Source organism: Heterodontus francisci, chromosome 29 (genome assembly GCF_036365525.1).
Source record: "Heterodontus francisci isolate sHetFra1 chromosome 29, sHetFra1.hap1, whole genome shotgun sequence".
NCBI classification, from domain to species: domain Eukaryota; kingdom Metazoa; phylum Chordata; class Chondrichthyes; order Heterodontiformes; family Heterodontidae; genus Heterodontus; species Heterodontus francisci.
Window position 1 is genome coordinate 43,146,747 of NC_090399.1, and position 24,132 is coordinate 43,170,878.

The 24,132-nt window shown below is 46.1% G+C and overlaps 1 protein-coding gene and 1 pseudogene across 1 annotated transcript in view; one reads left to right on the plus strand and one right to left on the minus strand.

Moving 5' to 3' along the window:
- Positions 1-14,875, plus strand: part of LOC137345807 (zinc-binding protein A33-like) — a 213,515-nt pseudogene extending 198,640 nt beyond the window's left edge.
- A 2,822-nt stretch (positions 14,876-17,697) lies between these two features.
- Positions 17,698-24,132, minus strand: part of LOC137345808 (collagen alpha-2(XI) chain-like) — a 730,020-nt gene continuing 723,585 nt past the window's right edge. Inside the window, exons 67-69 of the mRNA XM_068009057.1 lie at positions 23,805-23,873; positions 20,768-21,001; positions 17,698-18,370 (exon numbers count right to left, since the gene is read on the minus strand). Coding sequence (XP_067865158.1) covers positions 18,224-18,370; positions 20,768-21,001; positions 23,805-23,873 — 450 coding nt within the window. The 3' untranslated portion in view covers positions 17,698-18,223. The remainder of the gene's footprint in view (positions 18,371-20,767; positions 21,002-23,804; positions 23,874-24,132) is intronic.

Genomic DNA, 24,132 nt, shown 5'->3' on the forward strand with positions numbered 1-24,132 from the left:
GGGGAGTCAGGAGCTGAGTTACTCGCCTCAGGATTCCAAGCCTCTGACCTGCTCTTGTAGCCACAGTATTTATATGGCTACTCCAGTTCAGTTTCTGGTCAATGGTAGCCTCTAGGATGTTGATAGTGGTGGATCCAGCGATGGTAATGCCATTGAATGACAAGGGGAGATGGTTAGATTCTCTCTTGTTGGAGATGGTCATTGCCTGGCGCTTGTGTGGCGCAAATCTAACTTGCCACTTATCAGCCTAAGCCTAGATATTGTCCAGGTCTTGCTGCATTTCTACACAGACTGCTTCAGTATCTGAGGAGTCACGAATGGTGCTGAACATTATGCAATCATCAGCAAACATCCCCACTTCTGACTTTATGATTGAAGGAAGATCATTGATGAAGCAGCTGAAGATGGTTGGGCCTAGGACACTACCCTGAGGAACTCCTGCAGTGATGTCCTGGAGCTCAGATGATTGACCTTCAGCAGAGATTATTGTTGTGGCTCTCAAGTCTTTCATCTTCCAGATAATAGGGAACTTTGAGTACTAGTCTGTGACTATGAGATACCATTCTTGATTATGTGTGAATAAATCGGCTCCTACAGTGTGCCACGGTCTGGGTGGTACTTCAGTAGCTATCATTCCTCTTTCTGTTGTGAGTTTCTGTACTTCTGGCATACATTGCATGTAGACACCATATTTTCGATTTCTTTCTATATGCCTGTCCAGTACACTGCTGATTTGGCTCTGAGCTTACACTTCTCCATTCCCATGTGGCCTTCGTGTATCTTTTCGAGAAGTTCTTCCTGCATTGTTTTGGGTATAATTATTCTGGATCCGGCCAGCAGGACACCATCTTCTAGTGAGATATCATCTCTGATAGACCAGTCCTGCCGTATTGCTGGCTGTGTGTGCTGTATCCTATCAGACCATCCCTGGATCACTTGCTGAGATAGCATCTGTAACTCCTCGGCTTTGCTGGTCTCATCTCTAATTTGACTCAGTTTTGGTGGTGTTACGTTCACTAGGTGATGAATCTTTATGCCCAGATCTTCTATCTCATGGTTCTCCTATGGTGACAACTGAGATAGGGTGTCTGCCAGCACCATTTCTCTTCCTGGCTTCTATTCCAGAATGAGATCGTAACTCTGAAGCCTCAGTCTGGCTGGTGCTTAACATAGATTTTCCTTGTAGATCTGCTCCAGTGGATGATGATCACTCTCCACTGTGAACTTCCTCCTATAGAGATATGTGTGGAAGTTCTCACATCCATACACGACTGCCAAAAACTCTGTTTCTGTGTTGGCATATCTTGTCTCAGCTGTTGTCAGAGCTTTGGACACAAATGCTTTCCCTCTTTCACCAGGGCTGCTCCCAGTCCTTTTATGGAAGCCTCTAATTGCAGAGTGACAGGTTTCTTTCTGTCGTAGTATGACAGACTTGTCTCCTTGCACACTACCTTTTTGAGTTTGTTGAAAGTCCTGTCATGTGACCACTGGTACGGTACATTTTCTTTCATCAGCTTTTGCAGGTTTGCTATGTGTTCCGACATGTGGAATACAGCAGCTCATGTATTGTATCAAACCAAGGGAACTTCTCAACTCTCTCTTATCTCTTGGGGCTTCCATCCCCGAGATGGCTGAGATTATTTCAGGGCTCGGATTAACTCTGTCAGGTGTGTACACCATTCCCAAGAACTGACATTCTGTCACTTTCACAATGCATTTGTCTGTGTTTAGCTTAATCCCAGCTTTCCTGGTTCTCTCCATGGCTCCATGTAGATGATTGCCATGATCTTTTCCATCTACACCATATATCTGAATATCATCAGCTATGCTGACTGCTCCTTTGCATCCCCTGTATGTCCCCTCTATCTTCTGTTGGAACACATCCTGGCTCACTTTGATGCCAAAGGGTAGACACAGGAATATGTACGGTCCACAAGGTGTGTTGAATGTTGTCAACAGTGAAGATTCTGCAGCTAGCTTCACATTCCAGTAGCCATTTCTGGCATCAAGCTTCCTGAAACCTTGTGCCCCTGCCAGTGCTGGTGTGATTTCTTCCAATGTTGGAATAGGGTAGTGATCCCTCTTTAATGCTTGGTTAAGATCTTTGGGATGTTTAGTTTAGTTTTACTAGGCAAATTCTTAGCCATCCATTTGGTTTCTCTCTCACCACAATAAAATTTACCCAGTCTGTAGGTTCTGTGACTCTGGCGATCACCTTCTTTTCTTCCATTTCTCAGAGCTCTCTTTCAAGCTTTCCTTTTAGTTCTATTGATATTTTACGTGGGGGATGAATCACTGGTTTCATCGCTAGGTCAATAATGATGTGATACTCAAAATTTTCAAAGCATCCAACTGTCTCATCTAAACACTCTGAGGACATTTGTATCAGATCTTCTTTGCTTCTGAGCGAAGGGCACTTTTCAACGGGTGTACTGTCTTCAACCCTCATGGTTTACTGAGATAATCTGCAGCTCTTCACAACTGCTCAACCCCAGGATAGCTGGACCATCTGTTTCTGTGACGTAGAGTTAGCAACTTTTCTTTTGTGTATCCCTCTGATTTGGGTTGTTCCTAGCTGTCGAGTCTCAGTTCCCCCGTATGCTGTTACCATGAGGTTGTTTGGTTCCAGAGCACCTTCCCTTGGATAGCCATTTTCTTCCAAATTTTCAGTAAAGATCTTCTGGTATAGTCTGAGCGGAATGATGTTACTCTGCGCTCCAGTATCAATCTTCACCTTCAGATTTATCCTTGTGGGTTTATTTCTCAGCCTCTTCCTGATCTGAATAGTCGTGTGAATTTCTTTTCTCTGGGAACTGTCACATCCAGACATTTTGTGCAATTGTATGGTTCCTATGTCTATCATGTTCTCAAACCCATCGCCATCTTCCAGGGTATGGATGTTTTGGTTTTCTTCACTACTCATTTGCCCTGTTACTTTGGCTCTGGTGACTCATCTGCCACTTTCTTGCCTTGTTCTGCACATCCTTTCCCAGTGATTGGTCTTTCCCACCAGCTCTGCAGATTGATCCATATGCCGGACATTTCCTTCTGTCTGTGAATTCATGTGTTCGTCCACAGCTCCTGCACATCTTTCTCTCTGTCTTGTGTACATTCTTTAGTTGTTGTTTCACTGCATCAACCCTGTTGCCTTTCGCTTGGCTTAACTGAAGGTTAACTGAAGGTCAGAGTCTTCATCTGTCTGCTTGTAGCTTCATGTGCTCTGGCAGTGTGTACAGCCTGTGATATTGTGAGCTTGTCCGGTCCGATTAGAACTTTCTGTACTTCCACATTGCAGGGTAGATGCCAGTGTTGTAGCTGTACTGGAACAGCTTGGCTAGGGGCGCAGCAAGTTCTGGAGCACAGGTCTTCAGTATTATTGCCGAAATATTGTCAGGGCCCATAGCTTTTGCAGTATCCAGTGCCTTCAGTTGTTTTTTGACATCACACGGAGTGAATCGAATTGGCTTAAGTCTGGCATCTGTGATGCTGGGGACTTCAGGAGGAGGCCGAGATGAATTATCACCTCGGCACTTCTGGCTGAAGATTGTTGCAAATGCTTCAGCCTTATCTTTCGCACTGATGTGCTGGGCTCCCCTCATTGAGGATGGGGATATTTGTGGAGCCACCTCCTCCAGTTAGTTGTTTAATTGTCCACCACCATTCACGGCTGGATGTGGCAGGACTGCAGAGCTTTGATCTGATCCGTTGGTTATGGGATCGCTTAGCTCTGTCTATCGCATGCTGCTTACGCGGTTTGGCACGCAGATAGTCCTGTGTTGTATCTTCACCAGGTTGACACCTCATTTTGAGGTATGCCTGGTGCTACTCCTGGCATACCCTCCTGCACTCTTCATTGAACCAGGGTCGGTCTCCTGGCTTGATGGTAATGGTAGAGTGGGGGATATGCCAGGCCATGAGGTTACAGATTATGGTTGAATACAATTCTGCTGCTGCTGATGGCCCACAGCACCTCATGGATGCCCAGTTTTGCATTGCTAGATCCGTTCGAAATCTATCCCATTTAGCACGGTGATAGTGCCACACAACACGACGGACGGTATCCTCAATGAGAAGGCGGGACTTTGTCTCCACAAAGACTGTGCAGTGGTCACTCCTACCAATACTGTCATGGACAGGAGCAGCTGCAGCAGGCAGATTGGTGAGGACAAGGTCAAGTATGTTTTTCCCTCGTGTTGGTTCCCCACCATCTGCCCCATACCCATTCTGGCAGCTATGTTCTTTAGGACTCGGCCAGTAGTGGTGCTATCGAGCCACTCTTGGTGATGGACATTGAAGTCCCCCACCCAGAGTACATTTTGTGCCCTTGCCACCCTCAGTGCTTCCTCCAAGTGGTGTACTGAGTCATCAGCTGAGGGAGGGCATGTTTGAGCTAATGCCATGAGACTTCATGGGGTCTGGAGTCGATGTTGAGGACTCCCAGGGCAACTCCCTTCCTACTGTATACCACTGTCCCGCCACCTCTGGTGGGTCTGTCCTGCCCGTGGGACAAGACATACCCGAGGATGGTGATGGCATTGTCTGTAAGGTATGATTCCATGAGTATGACTATGTCAGGCTGTTGCTTGACTAGGCTGTGGGACAGCTCTCCCAACTTTGGCACAAGCCCCCAGCTGTTAGTAAGGAGGACTTTGCAGGGTCGACAGGGCTGGGTTTGCCGTTGTCATTTCCAGTGCCTCGGTCGATGCCGGGTGGTCCTTCCGGTTTCATTCATTTTTATTGACTTTGTAGCGGTTAGGTACAACTGAGTGGCTTGCTAGGCCATTTCAGAGGGCATGTAAGAGTTAACCACATTGCTGTGGGTCTAGAGTCACATGTAGGCCAGACCAGGTAAGGACATTAGTGAACCAGATGGGTTTTTACAACAATCGACAATGGTTTCATGGCCATCATTAGACTTGCTTTTAACTCCAGATTAATTGAATTCAAATTCCACCTTCTTCTGTGGTGGGATTCAAACCCATGTCCCCAGAGAAATACCCTGGGTCTCCAGGTTACTAGTCCAGTGATAATACCACTACATCACCACCTACCCCTATTGAATTACCCTATCTGGCTTCTTTCTCTTTCTGTCTGGGTATCTTCTTCCATTTCCATTCGCTTGACTCTGCTCTCCCAACATCTCAGACTGTGTCGACCCTGAACTTTAACTTTGACAACCAACTCCACTTAATGTTTGGGACTGTGACAGTGATTGATTAATCTTAATCAAAGACCCTGACTCACTTTGCTCTCCTGGTGGATACTGTGATACTGGAAAACTTTCAGTTTATGACTTTCACTTTAATTCTGATTTTCACTTGGGACTGTAGGAATTTGGACTATAGGACGTTTGACATGTTCTCCCTTTGTCAGATTTCCTCTTTCATGACTCTGATGGAGTATCTCTCAAATCTTCACTAGATATATGAATGCAACTAGTCTTTTTACAAGTCCAAACACATACTTCTCCTTATCGCCTCAGTGGTTTATCACCATGACCTTCTGACCTGCACTGAACTCTCTAAGTTACATGCCTTGTGGATTATGACTGATCTTCACTCTGTCTTGCTTTTCTCTTTGCTATTGATGACAGACTTAAGCAAAGTAAGCCTTGTCCTGGAGCATGTTGTCATGAAGATGTTTCCATTATTAAATTTTTTTGAGGAATTTTGTTTAAATGTCTGTGAGGAGATGCTGGATTTGTAAAGGGTGACTGGAAGGGCACTTGGGACTTTGTCGCTTCCAGTAAATGTTAGTTTTTAAGCAATGAAGTTAAAATAACTCTGGCTATTGGAGCTGTTTACAGAGATGTTACATGTCTAGGTTTATGGTGGTCATGAGTTTTGGGCTTTCTGACTTGGAGCATGGACTGTTTGAATGTTCAGTTGGGATTGCAGCCTGCTGAGAGAAGCAGTCGACTCATTTTTTTCCACCTCTTTGAGAAACTCTGAGAAACCAGTGTGATAGCTGAAACTCCTGATGCAGTGATTCTCCAGAAAAGCCTGCCAGACTGATCCTCGATGTCACCTGAAGAGAAATGCTCCAGAAAGATCCCACTGTCACCATCTACGTGCACCTGGATGTATGACCAAAGGACCATCTGGAACATTCCATATCTTAACATTTTTCTTCTCGAATGAACAACTATTTGACCCAAGTATTTTTTGTGTTTTTTGTAAAATTGATCTCTGCAGAGAAAGCTTTATTTTTTCTTTAATCGGTGTGTGTGTGTGTGTGTTGGGTTATTTTAGAAGGATATAGATTTGTATCTTGTTATGACCAGGTGGGCGGCATAGTGGTTAGCACTACAGCCTCATAGCTCCAGCGACCTAGGTTCGGTTCTGGGTACTGCCTGTGTGGAGTTTGCAAGTTCTCTCTATGACCGTGTTGATTTCCACTGGGTGCTCTGGTTTCCTCCCACACCCAAAGACCTGCAGGTTGATAGGTAAATTGGCCATTGTAAGTTGCCCCTAGTGTAGGTAGATGGTGGGGATGTGGTAAGGAATATGGGATTAGTATAAATGGGTGGTTGTTAGTCAGCACATTTCCCACCATTTGTGGTCTCCTAAGATTTTGATTCCTTTCTCGGTATCTTTATTATCCTGCTGCATATGAACCAAATGTTCTTGTAAGGTAGTTGTACATTGAAGGATTGATTTCAAACTAAGTAAAAGGGGATAATCGGGTGAGCAAAGTGGACACCGACCTTAGGGCTTCCTCCTGAAGGGGCAGCTCCAGCTGTATTTCTGTAATGCTGCGCAGGTGAAATGGTAATAACAGTTTTCCTCTGACTTTGACCAATTCAACTGGGGAGAGACAGAACATGGGGCTATTAAGGGGGCAGAGGGCTTCCTCGAGGTGTAGGTGTGAGGCACTAGTTGTAACACAGTACCATTCCCTGTCCATGTAGGCAGTTCCCGCCAGAGCAGGACTCCATCAGCCTACGGTGAATGTGCAGTTTGGAGAATGCTCGTCCAATGTGAACTCACACGTGGGTGTAGTATGCTGGTACATGTCACACCTGCACACCCTCTCATTTCCAAGTTGTCAACAACACTCCAAGTCTGAGACTAAACACATGTTAATTTTAATAATCAACCATCGAGGATGGTCCTGAAATTCCTCAAAGATAATATCATCATGGGAATGTTCAATGATTCCCATGGATTCTACAGGATGTACTGTAGAGTTTACAATGATCAGGGCTGCCAATATCACTGGAACCAGGCCGTTACTGCCCTGAGAGTGAGCTCGAGGGGTGAAGAAGGCCAGGCCGTGCCGTCTGATGTGTTTATATTCTTCTTCCATCTTATTGGTTCCAAGCCAGGTGGTCAAGTGGTGATTCTTGACAAAGGCAGGAATATGATTAGATTCGAGGTCAGACAATCCTTTTTGGAGTAAAGGTAAGCACAAAGTTTCCATCCATACTACAGGTGACTGCTTTGGTGATGTTCTGCTGTGTTTACTCTTCATTGTTTTCCCCAATAATCTCATTGACCTTATCCGAGAGGGACTGCATGGCCGCTACTATCTCTCAGGTGGATAACAGGGTTTTACCTTGTTCATGGATTAGATCCCACTTTGGTCATTTAATTTGGTTAAAAGCCCCTTCAGTTGCCTCCACATGACTTCATCATGTTCCCACATAAACTCGACATCTATACGATTCAGGCCGGCCACACCGGCGGTGGCTCCTATCCCCACCCATTCGGCTAAACCTCATTTGTGTTGGGTCTTCAGCCCTTCACCCATGTCTGAGTCAGGGCTCCTCCAATCTGTCCTGTGGTTCCTCACCTGCACCTCCCCGAACACTTCATTTAACATGAGGTGAAACAAGTTCAGGTAGTTACTGTGACACAATCCGTCAGGCAGATGCAGAGAGGTTAAATTAAAAACAACCAGAACAATTTCAAAGTGAACATCATTATAGAGCAAATCACCTGATTCCATCACTTCTAATCCATTTGTTTGTGGATTAGGGAGTAACATGGGACAAGGGGGAGCCGGACTTCTGGCAGTGATTTCACCTGGTTTCCCAATGGTCTCTAACCTCACCTGAGAGCTGACATAGACACTGTCATCACCCGGTTCACAACGGACGTTACCACTGTGTCTATTCCAGAACTGGGACCAGTTTAATCTTTGAATTAGTACCAGACCATTCTTTCCATCAGATTGTCTGGATATCTTCCCCTGATAGGATACCCAGACATCCCCTACAGGAGGGGCAAACATGCTGAATTGGTCAACAGTCACCAGTAGTTTCCTTCTTCCGTCTCGCCTTACTGATTTTCTTTTTGAAGGGTTAAATGGGTAATAAAAAGGGGTACAGGAGGAGGTAACAGAGCTGCTGGCCAAGCTTGGCTCCTCCTCTTGCCCCTCCTCTTGCTTTACTTCCCACCCTGCACCCCATCGGGTAACTCGATCTGCCAGATTCAGTTCGTCCCACTCCCTTGCTCCTTCCCCTATTCCTGCAATTTTCCCACCATCAATTATTTATCCAATTCCCTTTTGAAGGTGACTATTGAATCTGTATCCACCACCCGATCAGGCAGTGCATTTAAAATCCTCAGCACTCCCTGTGTAAAATGTTTTTCTCCTGTCACCTCTGGATTTTTTGCCAATCACTTTAAATCTGTGCCCTCTGCTTATCGATCCTTCAGCCATTGGAAACAGTTTCTCCTGATTTACCTTTTTCATGATTTTAAACACCTCGATCAAATCTCCTTTTCGGCTTCTCTGCTCGAAGCAGAACAACCCCACCTTCTCCAGTCTATCTGTGTAACTGTAATAACCTCATCCCTGGAACCATTCTAGTAAATCTCTTCTGTACATTCGCCAAATCCTTCCTGTCCTTTCTAAAGTGTGGTGCCCAGAATTGGACACAATTCTCCAGCTGGGGCCAGACTAGTATTTTATAAAGGTTTAGCATCACTTCAGGGGGAATGGTGTGATAGAATCTTTAACATCCTGATTTTAATTACTGGAATGGGGAGAATGAGGGGGGAGGGGCCTTGGCTTAGCACTGCTGGATGAGGACAGCACCTCTGGCAGCAAAGCAGCCCCTCAGCACTGGGCTGCAGTGTCTCTTATCCTGATTTCCCATCTCGAGCCCCACAACTGTCTGACTTGGAGCTGAGCTGCCAACCTGACATTCCTGAGCACAAACCAGCTTCATGTCGGTCCTGGAAATCTAACCAGATCCTGCGACCTTTACCATCTAGAAGGATAAGGGCAGCAGACACATGGGAACACTGTCACCTGCAAGTTCCCCTCCAAGCCACACACCATCCTGACTTGGAACTATATCGCCGTTCCTTCACTGTCGCTGAGACAAAAACCTGGAACTCCCTTCCTAACAGCACTGTGGGTGTACCTACACCACACAGACTGCAGTGGTTCAAGAAAGCAGCTCACCACCACCTTCTCGAGGACAATTAGGGATGGGCAATAAATGCTGGCCTTGACAGTGATGCCCACATCCCATGAACAAATAAAAAAGCAAGAATCTGATTCGTTCTCATGTTTCTTACAATAACGGTGTTCAAAGAGGACTTGATCTAAGGTGGAATATTATTAGATCAAGCAAAAGTGAAGCTTCAGTGAAGTGATGAAATCTGTTGGGAATGTGTGTCCAGTGTACATTGAGTGTGGAATTGATGAGAATGCACTGTTCCAAGTTGGTTTTCACCTCGCCCAGTTTAATTCACTTCAGCGTGCTTTTGTGTTCCATGAAGCTGCAACAACAAACTAACATTGTTTCTGTTTTCTCTTCAAGGAGGTTAGTTCTTGGAGGGACAGGTGTGTATTGTCAATAATGAACTATTGCTGATGTAGCAGTTCCACATCCCACTGTCTTCTCCAAACTGAATCCTGTAGTGTTAACTCACTTCATACAAAACTGGCCTTTATTGCAGGGACTTGGAGTACAAGAGGAAGGAAGTCTTGCTGCAATTGTACAGGGTTTTGGTGAGATCACACCTAAAGTGCTGTGTACGGTTTTAGTCACCGTACCAAAGGAGCTTTTTGCCTTAGACAAAGTGGAAGAGACGCCCATTGCTATGTCTGGGAATGTGTGCCTGGGACATACAAAGGTCCTTTGCAGTATAAACTATGGAGGGAAATGAAGGAAATTATCCATCCAGGTAAATGAATGAATAAAATTGCTTCCACCAGTAATCCTGTATCCAGCTCAACAGGGGTGATCTAACTCCCAGCCTGTGTTCAATTGTAAATGAGTCTTTCCCGAGTTATGTCTGTATTCACTTGCAGTGTTAGTGGTTTGACACAGAAGCTGTCGACATTCGAGGTTAGGCTGGTGAGGTGGATGAAGGGATGTGTGATTAGGACTATTCCCCCATGGAGTAGAGACAGGGGGATAAATACTGATATGGACTGGCTGGGCTGACTGTAACCTGTATGTGGGAGGGTGGCAGGAATTTTATTTAAACCCTTTATGCTTTATAGCATTTAAATATAGTCCCCACTGCTTACAGTTTGTGCTAATACAGTTTGCCCACCATACGCTGTGGACAGTTTGTCTCCAAGTGGTGGCTCTAATAAATCTAAAAATGGACGAACACATTCCTTCGAGGGAACCTGTGTGTAGAACCATTAGTACTTCACATAGAAAAGGCACGCTCTGATTGAATCTGTGTTGCTTGTTTGTCATAACTTTATCACAACAATGTTCTGCTTAAGGACAGCAGAGGACCCTCAACTCCCCAGAAGCTTGACAGGGGGAGCAGATGATGAGACAAATAGCAAAGATTAAAAATAGTCTCTTGTTTTAAACAAAGAAAGCTGGTTGGATTATGTGCAGCTGAACTGATTGGGCTGGTGTAGTGTAATTTACTGAGACACTCACTGTAAGCAGGTGCAGCCTCCACACTGAACATCCTGTTTCTGCACTGAAAGAGCTGGTGTGTGGAACACATTAATCAGTGACTTTGTAATTGACGATGGCAGCAATGGAAATTGATCAATGCTCTTTGCCCAGTTGAAGTGGTGCGGACTGTGTGTCTTTTACTGAGGTCGGTGGGGCTGCTGTTCTTCTACCAGGGGCCAGTTTGTGGGGAACTGGGTCACAGCAGTTGGGTGGAAATGCTTGGTGATTTCTGACCCCTCCCCATGCTCAGATTTCTGAGGAAATCTTTTATTTTTATTGATCAGAAATGAAATCTGTTTTGCAATGTGAAGTGATCTTTTATAATGTCCTTAACATTTTTCACATTGGACAGTGTCCTCTCTCTGAAGGGAGGAAAATGGTGTAATATTTGACCTGTAGTCCATCCCACCTGATGCCAAGGATTCTCCGGAGGCAGCGAAGATGGAATGAATTGAGACGTCGCTCTTGGCTGACATACGTTGTCCAGGCCTCGCCGCCGTAGAGCAAGTACTGAGGACACAGGCTTGATACACGCGGACTTTTGTGTTCTGTGTCAGTGTGCCATTTTCCCACACTCTCTCTTGGCCAGTCTGGACATAGCAGTGGAAGCCTGTCCCATGCGCTTGTGGCAGAAACAATGCTCAAATTTCTGAGGAACATTTTTTTCATTGATTTGGAAATGAAATCTGTCTGAAAGGACCACTTAACATTGTAAAATGTCCTTAACATTTCTCACATTGGACAGTGTCCTATCTCTGAAGGGAGAAAAATGGTGTAATACTGTCCTGTAGTCCATCCCACACAGAATCCTATTGAAGTGGGACTCGCTCCACTCCAGTAAAGGAACAATTGGCTCATTCTCCCTCCCCCAAGACTCAATCACTGTCCTCTCTTCGTCATCCACTGACGAGAGGGAACTCCAGTAACCCATTGACTTTGTTCTGCAGTTCTGCTTGCCCTGATCCTGGACCCTCGAACAGCAAACCCTTGTCTGCTGCTCTCTGCCCGACCTGACCAGTGTGACTGTCATCGATACCAAGCAGCTGCTTCCCGACAGCCCCGCCAGGTTCAACGTGTGTGTCTCTGTCCTGGCCGCTGAGGGCTTCCAGTTGGGGACGCACTACTGGGAGGTGGAGGTGAGCGGCAAGTCCAAATGGGACCTGGGCGTGGCCAGAGAGTCCATTATCAGGAATGGAGACATCGCTTGGAAACCCAAGAATGGATACCTGGCACTGACCCTGAGCACTGGAGAGCGGTACTGTGCTCTAACCTCACCGACAGTCACCCTGCTGGCTCGGAGTGGGAAGCCCAGCCGCAATGGAGTTTACCTGGACTACGAGGGAGGCCAAGTGTCCTTTTACAATGTTGATGACTTGTCTCATCTCTACACTTTTACAGAGACATTTGTTGAGAGAATGTTCCCTTTCTTTTGCCCCTGTTTGAATGACACTGGTGACAATGGTGCTCCTCTCTGTTGTTTTCTTTAGGTGACTGTATCTTTAAAGATCTGTTCAGCTCTGGCTTGGTTGGTGTCTGATTAAAAATGCTTTACTGAGAATGTGTAACTGTGGGTGTGAGACTGGGAGGAATCGACGATTGGAATTGTCTTTCTAACCTAATCTGCATTGCCCAGTCTCTACCCTGAGACCCTAGTGGGACAGGGAATATGTATTGACCAAACTCCAATACACATTCCCTGTCCCACTCGGCTTGCACTCATGGTGTTTTAGTGTACCTGTGTCAGAGGAATCCAAATCTCTGCTCCAATGAAATAGCTTCATAAATTTCATCCTTGACAAATACACAAATTGCTTCTGGTCTCTTTTCTTTACTCTACCCCACCCCCTGCCCTGTCCACTGGTGTCCCAGTCTTTATGGTCAGCTATCCCAGTCCAGTTACTCTATCCAGTCACAAGTAGGCCAGCTACTGAGAACAATGAATCAACAGGCAGTAACCAAGGAGAATGTCTCACTTCCCAGTGAAACAGCATCTGCAATCTCACTCAGTTGGCTCAATCTGCACTATATACAGTTTTACACATAACCTGCTTTGTACGAAATGGTTCTAATCCTGAGTGTGGCAGTTGCATCAACACCAGGCCATTGGAGAGTATTCCATCACACTCCTTATTTGCTCCTGCCTGGTATTGGAAGGGGTTTGGGAAGTTGGGAGTTGATGCATTTACTGCAGAAGAGCCAGCCTCTGATCTGCTCGCATAGTTGTGGCATTTATGTGGCTGGTCAATGGTGACCCCCCCCCCTCGGATGTTGACAGTGGGGAATTCAGTGATGGTAATGCTGCAGAACATCAAGGGGCGATGTTTAGATTCTCTCATTGGAGATGGTCATTGCCTGGCACTTGTGTGGTGCGAGTGTTACTTGCCACTTATCAGCCCAAGCCTGAATGCTGTCCGGGTATTGATAGGGACTGCTTCAGTATCTGAGGACTCGGGAATGGTGCTGAACATCATGCAATCATCAGCGAACATTCCCACTTCTGATCTTAAGATGGAAGGAAGGTCATTGATGAAAATGGTTTGGCCTACCACACTACCCTGAGGAACCCCTGCTGTGATGTCCTGGAGCTCAGATGATTGACCGCCAACAACCACAACCATCTTCCTTTGTGCTCGGTATGACTCCAACCCAGCAGAGAGTTTTCCCCCTAATTCCCATTGACTCCAGTTTTGCGAAGGCTCCTTGATGCCATACTCGGTCATATGCTGCCTTGATGTCAAGGGCAGTCACGCTCACCTCACCTCTGGAGTTCAGCTCTTTTGTCCATGTTTGGACCAAGGCTGTAATGAGGTCAGGAGCTGAATGGCCCTGGCGGAACCCAAACTGAGCGTTGGTGAGCAGGTTGTTGGTGAGTAAATGCTGTTTGATAGCACAGTTACAGCCTGGAATCTGATTGTAAATTTCAAATGCTACATTTCTATATAGAATAATGGATAGCCGGGAGTGAATTACAGCCCGCTGGAATCCCATCAGCTTGCTTCTGAATCTCCAAATCACAGGCCCCCCAAAGAGAAGGTTCTGTCTGCCTGACCCATTGAACAATCTGTAGAGATTGAGCAGTCATTACCCAAGTTCGGAAAACATTGGCCCAGCTCGGCAGGTGCTGAGGTTTCACAATGAGCAAACATCAGCGAACAAATTTGCAAGTGGCAATTAACATTCGCGCCACACAAGTGCCAGGCATTGACCATCTCCAACAAGAGAGAATTTAACCATCTCCCCTCGACATTCAATGGCATTACCATCGCTGAATCCCCCACTCTCAACATGCTAGCGGGTACCATTGACCAGAAACCGAACTGGAGTAGCCATATAAATACCGTGGCTACAAGAGCAGGTCAGAGGCTATTAATCCTGCGGCGACTAACTCACCTCCTGACTCCCCAAAGCCTGTCCACCATCTACAAGGCACAAGTCTGGAGTGTGATGGAATATTGTCCACTTGCCTAAATGGGTGCAGCTCCAACAACACTCAAGAAGCTCGACACCATCCAGGACAAAGCAGCCCGCTTGATTGGCACCCCATCAACAAACATTCACTCCCTCCACCACCGATGCACAGTGGCAGCAGTGTGTACCATCTACAAGATGCACTGCAGCAATGCACCAAGGCTCCTTAGACAGCACTTTCCAAACCCGCGACCTCTACCACCTCGAAGGACAAGGGCAGCAAATACATGGGAACACCACCACCTGCAAGTTCCCCTCCAAGTCACACACCATCCTGACTTGGAACTATATCACCATTCCTTCACTGTCGCTGTGTCAAAGTCCTAGCACTCCCTTCCTAACAGCACTGTGGGTGTACCTACCCCACACGGACTGCAGCAGTTCAAGAAGGCAGCTCACCACCACCTTCTCAAGGGCAATTCGGGATGGGCAATAAATGCTGGAGTTCATCCAGTTAACCAGCTGAAACTGTACAATTTTCCAGCAATAGTGAGCTTCCAGGATTGCCCTAAGCATTAGCCAACCAGCTTTATGGGGAGCCCAGCATGAGGAATCGCAGCTCTCAGTAGCATTTGTGCCTTCGCCACCCCCCCACCCCCACCCCCCCCCCATTCTGTTTGGCTTCTTCTTCTCCATGTCCTGACCTTAACCTTCCCTGCAGATATGGAAGGAGTCTACTTGCACACTAGGTCAGTCGGCAAGCTCTACAATCTATCAAGGCTGAAAGTGAAGACAAAAACACATTAAGTCCTGATCAGAGAACTCCTATACGCTGATGATATTGCAGGGGTTGCTCACACAGAAACTCAGCTAGAAAGACTCTCTCTGTCTCTCCCATGCCTGTAACTTGTTCTCCTTGACTATAAGCGTCAAGAAAACTGCGCTCACAGGACAGGTTGTTGCATCTCTGCCCCGATCACACTAAATAACACCCCACTGGAACTGGTTAGCACATTCAGCTATCTTGGGGCCACGGTGACAGGCAATCTGTCCCTTGATACAGAGCTCGATAAACCCATAGGGAAAGCAGCTACCACCTTTGGCTGACTTGCGAAATGCACCTGGAATAACACCAAGCTGACATGTGTGCGAAATATCAGAGGTGAAAAGGCTTGTGAAATGAACACCACGAGGCAGCAGGTGGGGGCTGGGGAACTGTACAGCCAAGTTGCATCAGTGTATTTTTTCTCTCCCTTTCTCTTCATTGGAACTACAGGAGGCCAATTCACCTTCAAGCCTGTCCTCTCCATTCAATGAAGTCACAGCTCATTTGTGAACTAACTCCATCTCCCTCAATCCTAACAAAGTGTATCAATCTCCGATTTTAAAATTAACAACCTATTAGGCGCCAACTGCCATTTGTGGAAGAGAGTTCCAAACTTCTCCCATCCTTTGCATGCAGTGTTTCCTTACCTCGAAATCTTAAGTCTCTACTTCCAGGTGTCATTTTGATAAATCTACACTGCACCCCCTCCCCTAACCGTCCTAAGGTGAGCACATACTCCAGGTGTGGTCTAACCAGGGCTTTGTATAATTTAAGCATGACTTCTACACACCTGTATAAAGGATATTCCATTGGACATTTTGATCATGACATTTTATTGATCTGTGTTGATGGTCCCCAAGTCTCTTTGGATTTCCACTATTGCTAGCTTATTTCTTTTAAATAGATATATGGCATTGAAACAGGCCCTTCAGCCCACCGAGTCTGTGCTGACCATCAACCACCCATTTATACTAATCCTACATTAATCCCATATCCCCTACCACATCCCCTCAATTCTCCTACCACCTACCTACACTAGGGGCAATTTACAATGGCCAATTTACCTATCAACCTGCAAGTCTTTGGCTGTGGGAGGAAACCGGATCACCCAGCGAAAACCCACACAGTCACAGGGAGAACTTGCAAACTCCGCACAGGCAGTACCCAGAATTGAACCCAGGTCGCTGGAGCTGTGGTGCTAGCCACTGCGCCACTGTGCTGCCCTAGTTTTTCACCATTTGGAAAGTGCCCTGCTCTGGCAATTCTGGGTCCAAAATGAATGACTTCACATTTGCCTACATTAAAATCCATTTCACCACAGATTTGCCCATCCACTTAATCTATCAACCTCTCCCTGTAATTTTATGCTTCCACTATTTCTACACTATTTACAATGCACCTCTGTCTTTGTTTCATTATCAAATTTGCATGTGTGATTTTTCTATCCCATCATCTCAATACAGTGAATAGTTAAGGCCCCAACACAGATCCTTGCGGGAGCCCACAGGTCACATCCTGCCAATTAGATTACCCGCCCATTATCCTGAATCTCTGTCTCCGCATGCTCAGCCAATTTCCTAACCAGCTCAATAATTCGCCTTCCATTCTGTCAGCTTCAACCTTAGCTAAGAGTCTCTTACGAAGGACTTTATTGAAGGTCTTCTGGAAGTCCATATAAATAACATCCATAGACCCTGTCGATTACTTTACTCACCTCATCAAAAAAAAATCAATCAGCTTTGTCAGGCATGACCTACCCTTTACAAATCCGTGCTGGCTGGCTCTCACTGATCCGTTAAAAACATCTGAGGTGTTCAGTCACCCTATCCTTAAATATAGACTCAAGCAATTTCCCAACAGATTGTTCAGCTAACTGGTCTCTAATTCCTTGGTTTCGACCCCGCTCACCACCTTTAAATAGAAAGTTGACCTGTGTAATTTTCTAATCTAAAGGAATGATTCCTGAATCGAGAGGACGTTGGAAGATGAGAGTTAGGGTGTCTGCAATGATCTCACCTCCTTCAAAACAAAACTGATGAAAAGAAGAGGCAGGCAGGGTAATGTTGGTGATTTACGATCTATTAAAAGATTCGCTCCATTCAGACAGAAACAGTACAGTACAGCGAGTGACCTACCACACGGCGCCGACAGTAAATTTCTCAGACAAAATAAAATGTGATGACAAAAATGAACAAGGTCGAGTAAAAGCGCAAGCGAGCTGAGGTGATTTGCTACGTCCAGGATCGGTAACTGCTGGGGACTTTGGGCAAGGGTGTAAAATGCGAGGTAAGGAGAGAGAGAGAGAGCGAGAGAGAGAGAGAGAGAAGGTGGCATCAGGACATAAGGAGTATACACATGTGTGGGAGAGAAGCAGAGAAGCATAGAGAGAATATGAAGAGGGCAGTTTTTAAAAAAAAACACACATGAGCCACCTTCAGGAGTTTACAGAAAATTAACACAACAAGCAGCAATTTATAGATATATTTTACATTAGAAATAAAAAATACTTACAAACATATAACACTCTGAGCACCTTTTTTTTTAAAAAAGGAGAGTAAAATACAATTTTGGAGCACCATATTTACTAGTAAAGCTTCACAGACTTAATTCATCATTTATTTTTAATATTTGGTTCAATTTCTGGCAGGTTTGCGAATTAAATAAAATCGTCTCTCTCTCTCTGTTGTGGTTTTATATTACAATCTATGGAGAACACTTTTAATTAAAAACAAAACAAAAACACATTTCTCATGTTGCCGTTTTTTCCTTAGAAAAAATAATCCCACCTGAAACCAGGCCACTACCACCAAAGGGAAGCTGGTCTTAAAGGGACAGTACATACAGTGGAGGGAGGTAGAGGGAAGCAGGAGACATTTTAAGATACATTTCTCATACTTTTTTTTTGACACACACGTAACTGTTCTCTCAGGGTCTTCAGGCAGGAGAACACACTCGTCACGGCTGAGCTTTTCCTTTTCCCGAAGTGGTGTCAGTTGCACGACGATTATTGGGAGGAGATGGGGAAGGGTCAGTGGCGGTGATAGTGGCACTAGTCATGGTGGGGTGGGTGGCGTGTGTTTTTTTTTTTCTCTCTCTCTCGTTTAGCCCTGGAAGCAGACGGGTCCCACGTCAAATCCAAACTTCTGATTGGGTTCGGCGAAGTCAGTGAACAGCACATCGACGAAAGGCATCTGCTCCACCTGCGGAGTGTTTATCTCCAGCACCGTTTTGTCGTTCCCCTTCCTCATCTAGGGGCAGCACAGGAAGGAGATGCAGAGTTACTGGGACAGCCTACGAGGCAGCAACACGATCATCCCACATCAACTTCACTGACACGTGCACAGACTTTCTCTCTACAAGCCACCCTCTTTCTCCCCATCCCTCTCTTTCCAGGTTTAATCTCTGGTTTTCCACCTTCTTTATTAACTGGAAACCTGTGTAACTGACTCCAACCACTGCTCAAGAAACCAAATGGGGAACAGCTCAAGCACTTCCAGCTGCATACAGGCCCAATGGCGACTTTATATTACAGCTTGCTGACTTTTGGTCACATCATGATGAGTGAGAAGATGCACTATTGGAATTTGTGATTATCATTGATTTCTCCCACGTTTGATACAGAGTAAAGCTCCCTCTACACTGTCCCATCAAACACTCCCAGGACAGGTACAGCACAGGGTTAGATACAGAGTAAATCTCCCTCTACACTGTCCCATCAAACACTCCCAGGACAGGTACAGCACGGGGTTAGATACAGAGTAAATCTCCCTCTACACTGTCCCCATCAAACTCTCCCAGGACAGGTACAGCACAGGGTTAGATACAGAGTAAATCTCCCTCTACACTGTCCCATCAAACACTCCCAGGACAATTACAGCACGGGGTTAGATACAGAGTAAAGCTCCCTCTACACTGTCCCCATCAAACACTCCCAGGACAGGTACAGCACGGGGTTAGATAAAAAAAAAAAAACGGGGTTAGATACAGAGTAAATCTCCCTCTACACTGTCCCCATCAAACACTCCCAGGACAGGTACAGCACGGGGGTTAGATACAGAGTAAAGCTCCCTCTGCAAAAAAAAAATGGGGGGTTAGATACAGAGTAAATCTCCCTCTACACTGTCCCCATCAAACACTCCCAGGACAGGTACAGCACGGGGGTTAGATACAGAGTAAAGCTCCCTCTGCAAAAAAAAAATGGGGGGTTAGATACAGAGTAAATCTCCCTCTACACTGTCCCCATCAAACACTCCCAGGACAGGTAAATCCCTCTCTTCTGGACTGATAACAGAGAAAAAAAAACAAAACGGGGTTAGATAAAAAAAGAAAAAAAAAAACGGGGTTAGATACAGAGTAAAGCTCCCTCTACACTGTCCCATCAAACACTCCCAGGATAGGTACAGCACGGGGTTAGATAAAAAAAAACAAAAAAACGGGGTTAGATACAGAGTAAATCTCCCTCGACACTGTCCCCATCAAACACTCCCAGGACAGGTACAGCACGGGGTTAGATACAGAGTAAATCACCCTCTACATTGTCCCCATCAAACACTCCCAGGACAGGTACAGCACGGGGTTAGATACAGAGTAAATCACCCTCTACACTGTCCCATCAAACACTCCCAGGATAGGTACAGCACGGGGTTAGATAAAAAAAACCAAAAAAACGGGGTTAGATACAGAGTAAATCTCCCTCGACACTGTCCCCATCAAACACTCCCAGGACAGGTACAGCACGGGGTTAGATACAGAGTAAATCACCCTCTACATTGTCCCCATCAAACACTCCCAGGACAGGTACAGCACGGGGTTAGATACAGAGTAAATCACCCTCTACATTGTCCCCATCAAACACTCCCAGGACAGGTACAGCACGGGGTTAGATACAGAGTAAATCACCCTCTACATTGTCCCCATCAAACACTCCCAGGACAGGTACAGCACGGGGTTAGATACAGAGTAAATCACCCTCTACATTGTCCCCATCAAACACTCCCAGGACAGGTACAGCACGGGGTTAGATACAGAGTAAATCACCCTCTACACTGTCCCATCAAACACTCCCAGGATAGGTACAGCACGGGGTTAGATAAAAAAAACCAAAAAAACGGGGTTAGATACAGAGTAAATCTCCCTCGACACTGTCCCCATCAAACACTCCCAGGACAGGTACAGCACGGGGTTAGATACAGAGTAAATCACCCTCTACATTGTCCCCATCAAACACTCCCAGGACAGGTACAGCACGGGGTTAGATACAGAGTAAATCACCCTCTACATTGTCCCCATCAAACACTCCCAGGACAGGTACAGCACGGGGTTAGATACAGAGTAAAGCTCCCTCTACACTGTCCCCATCAAACACTCCCAGGACAGGTACAGCACGGGGTTAGATACAGAGTAAATCACCCTCTACATTGTCCCCATCAAACACTCCCAGGACAGGTACAGCACGGGGTTAGATACAGAGTAAATCACCCTCTACACTGTCCCCATCAAACACTCCCAGTGTCAGTTTGCTGGCGAATTTGGGACAGTTTTGCTCACACTCAGGACAGAACCTTCCCTGACTCATCTCACATCCATTAAGTATGATTCACAGACAAACGGAGAACATTAGGAGAGCGACAAGCGCTGAGACTGACCGCACAGCCATCCATGATGGCCTTGATGTAGGGGTTGTTATCGAAGGACATTTCCTCGTCGTTGGAGCCCAGGAAGCGCATGGCCTTGTCGTAGTTGTCGGCTGCCAAGTGGTACCATGCGACTGAGCGGTGGCAGTGGTAGGTGAAGTTCTGGCGGGCCGCCACACTCAGCAGTCGCAGGAAGGTCATCTGCACAACGCCAATGGGGTTACTGTCCGAGTCCACATAGGAAAGCTGCAGGAGAGGTGGGAAGACGAAGCTTGCTTTTATATCATGCCTTTCACTGCCTCAGGATGTCAATTGTGCACAGCAAGATCCCTCAAACAGCAGCATGATAAATGACCAGATAATCTACTTCAATGATGCTGATTGTGGAATAAATATTTGCCCAGAATACCAGGCAGAAGTCCCCAGTGTCGAGGGATATTTTACATCCACCTCAGAAGGGGCTTTGATTTAACATCTCATCCGAAAGGCGGCACAACCTTCTAACTCGGAGGCGAGAGAGTGCTGGCACTTATGACAGTACAGCATTCCCCTGCTAATGCACTGGGAGTGTCAGCCTGCATTACAAGTTCAAGTTTCTAGAGTGGGACTTGAACCCCTGACCTTTTGACTCAGGGAGGTCAGCGAGCTATGCACTGGGCCAGGGCTGGCACAAGTGGTGGGTTTCAAGCTCAGACTCTGAGCAGCACGTTTCCCAGTGTCAGAGCACTAAGGTGAGCGGGCAAATCTAATGAGTCGAGGCTTTAACATACAGACATATAAAATGAACGGGCAGGAGAAGAACAGTTGATCCACCCCAGCGTGACCTCCTCATTAAGATGGACGGAGCACGTTTGAAAACATTCTCCCACTTCCGACACAGGCAAACGGAAGCCACAATGGAGAGGGTTAAAGGCCCTGAATTCACTGTGTGATTTTACTGTGTGAAGCTCCTCGGTTGAAAGCAAACCCATTGAAAATGAACAGTCTGGAGCCTCCCACTGGACCAATGGGTGAGAGAAACGCATTCACTGTTCATACACCAAGACACCTGGCAATTGTATACCACCTTCTCACATCCTGAAACACTCTGGGGTTAATGTTCATCTAACTCACCAGGCGGGAATCCCATGGGATTGGGTGGAATGCACACTTCAGCGGAGCATAAATCAGGTGAAATTAGGGGAGGGGGTAAATACAGTGTTGCCCCCCCCCCCGCTTCCCTGCCCACAATGCCTTCAGTTTCCCCATGGTCAAGTTAGGTTAAAATTGCTCCCTTCATGTCTAATCAATGCCTTTGAAGCATAGTTGCTTGTTAAGTAGGCAAACACAGCAGCTATCTTACACACCCTACAATCAGCAATGAGACGATAGTCTGATTTATTTAGGGAAGAATGTTATCCAACAGACTAAACATTCTCTGCTCATTCTTGTCTCACACCAATGGAATCTTTAACAGCGGCCTGAGCAGAGAGAGAAAGACAGGGCCTCGGTTGAATCTCACATCTGAAAGACAGCACCTCAGACACTACAGCACTCCCTCAGTACTGGTTCTAGGAGTGGTGAGACATGATCAGAGGTCGGAATGGTACGGTAGCATAGCGGTTATGTTACTGGACCTGGAAGCCTGGACGAATAATCTAGCAATCTAAGTTTAAATCCCATCACTACAGTGGCTGGGGAATTTAAATTCAATTAAATAAATCTGGAATAAAAATCTGGTTTTGATTGCGGAACTACTGGATTATTGTAAAAACCCATCTGGTTCATTAATATCCTTTAGGGAACAAAATCTGCTGTCCTTACCCAAACTGGCCTACATGTGACTCCAGACCCACAGCAATTTGGTTGACTCTTAACTGCCCTCTGAAATGGCCTAGCAAGCCACTCAGTCTTATTCAAGAAGGCAGCTCACCACCACCTTCTCAAGGGCAATTAGAGATGGGGCAATAAACGCTGGCCTAGCCAGTGATGCCCACATCCCATGAATTAAAACAATGAAGGGAATATGTTTACAATTGAGTGCATCAGTTAGAAAATGAGTGAAACTGAAGTTAGATTTCAACAGGTCTCGGAGAAGTAATGAAACAGATAAAATAGGAAAGTGGGGCAGCAGGACTGAACGTTGATCATTCAGTAAAATAATAACCTTGGGTATTGATTTTATTTGTGTCTTCCCTCCTGGAGATTAACGCTTTCTTGTGTGTGTTTTTTTTTGGTGTGTTCTCAACTACCTCACCCAGATGCCTGTTAGACACAGATACACACAGAGACAGGCCCAGTGATATATAGACACACACACACACACACACACACACCAAGTGCTGTACACATGCATACAAACACATGCGCACACACAGAGATACAAGCACACACACACAGACATAGACCCAGTGATAAACTTACATGCACACACAAACATACATATCCATACATACACATATGTATGTATGTATGTAGCCCGCCACAAACTCAATTCCCTAACCACTGATTTCATCTTCTTTAAGACGTTCCTTCACACTTGCCTCTTCAATCAAGTGTTTGGTCACCAGTCCTAATATGGCTGTGACACTCGGTGTCACATTGTTTCTGGTTATGCTCCTGTGAACAGCCTTGGGAAATTTAGGCCAGTTGTTGAAGACGACCATATGTACATACACATGAATATACATGCACACGCGTGTGGCTGCACATGTGTGCGTGTGTATATATATCTTTGTGTGTTTTGTGTTTATATATATCATTTTAAAATGCTTGTGTCTTGGTGTTTTCTGTGACAGACTGTCTCAGGACACACACTATGTAGACTACCCCCCCACCGCCTCCCTTCCTCGTGCCGCTGCTCGCCATGAGTCAGTGGACGCTGTAAAGTTTACCAGCTGCAGTGTGACAATGTAAACATGACAAAGACAAAGTGTGACACTGACAAAGTGCGTGTGTGCTGGACACAAGCCATTTGCTATCTTACAGATACACATCAGGTGTGACTGACAGCTCAGCACTCTGTCCCACTCTCCCGCCCCTCTTGCCCCACGGAGCTGCCGTTCCTTACCTGTGCCCCCCGTTTGAACTCGCTGAACCAGGCTCCGGGATACTCATTGTTCCAGGACGATATCTTCACCTGAAGATCACAATCACAATGTGACACAGTCTGAACTGTCTTTCAAACACTCCATCACAATCAGAACCAACAGTGTAAGGAGGGGAGTTCCCCACCCGCCGGTCAGAATTCCCCGCCCAATATTCCAAAATCCCAGCCAAAATTACCCACTTCCCCCCCAGTCTGAAGTTACCCACTGCCCCCCCCCAGTCGGAATTACCCACTGCCCCCCCCAGTCTGAATTACCCACTGCCCCCCCAGTCTGAATTACGCACTGCCC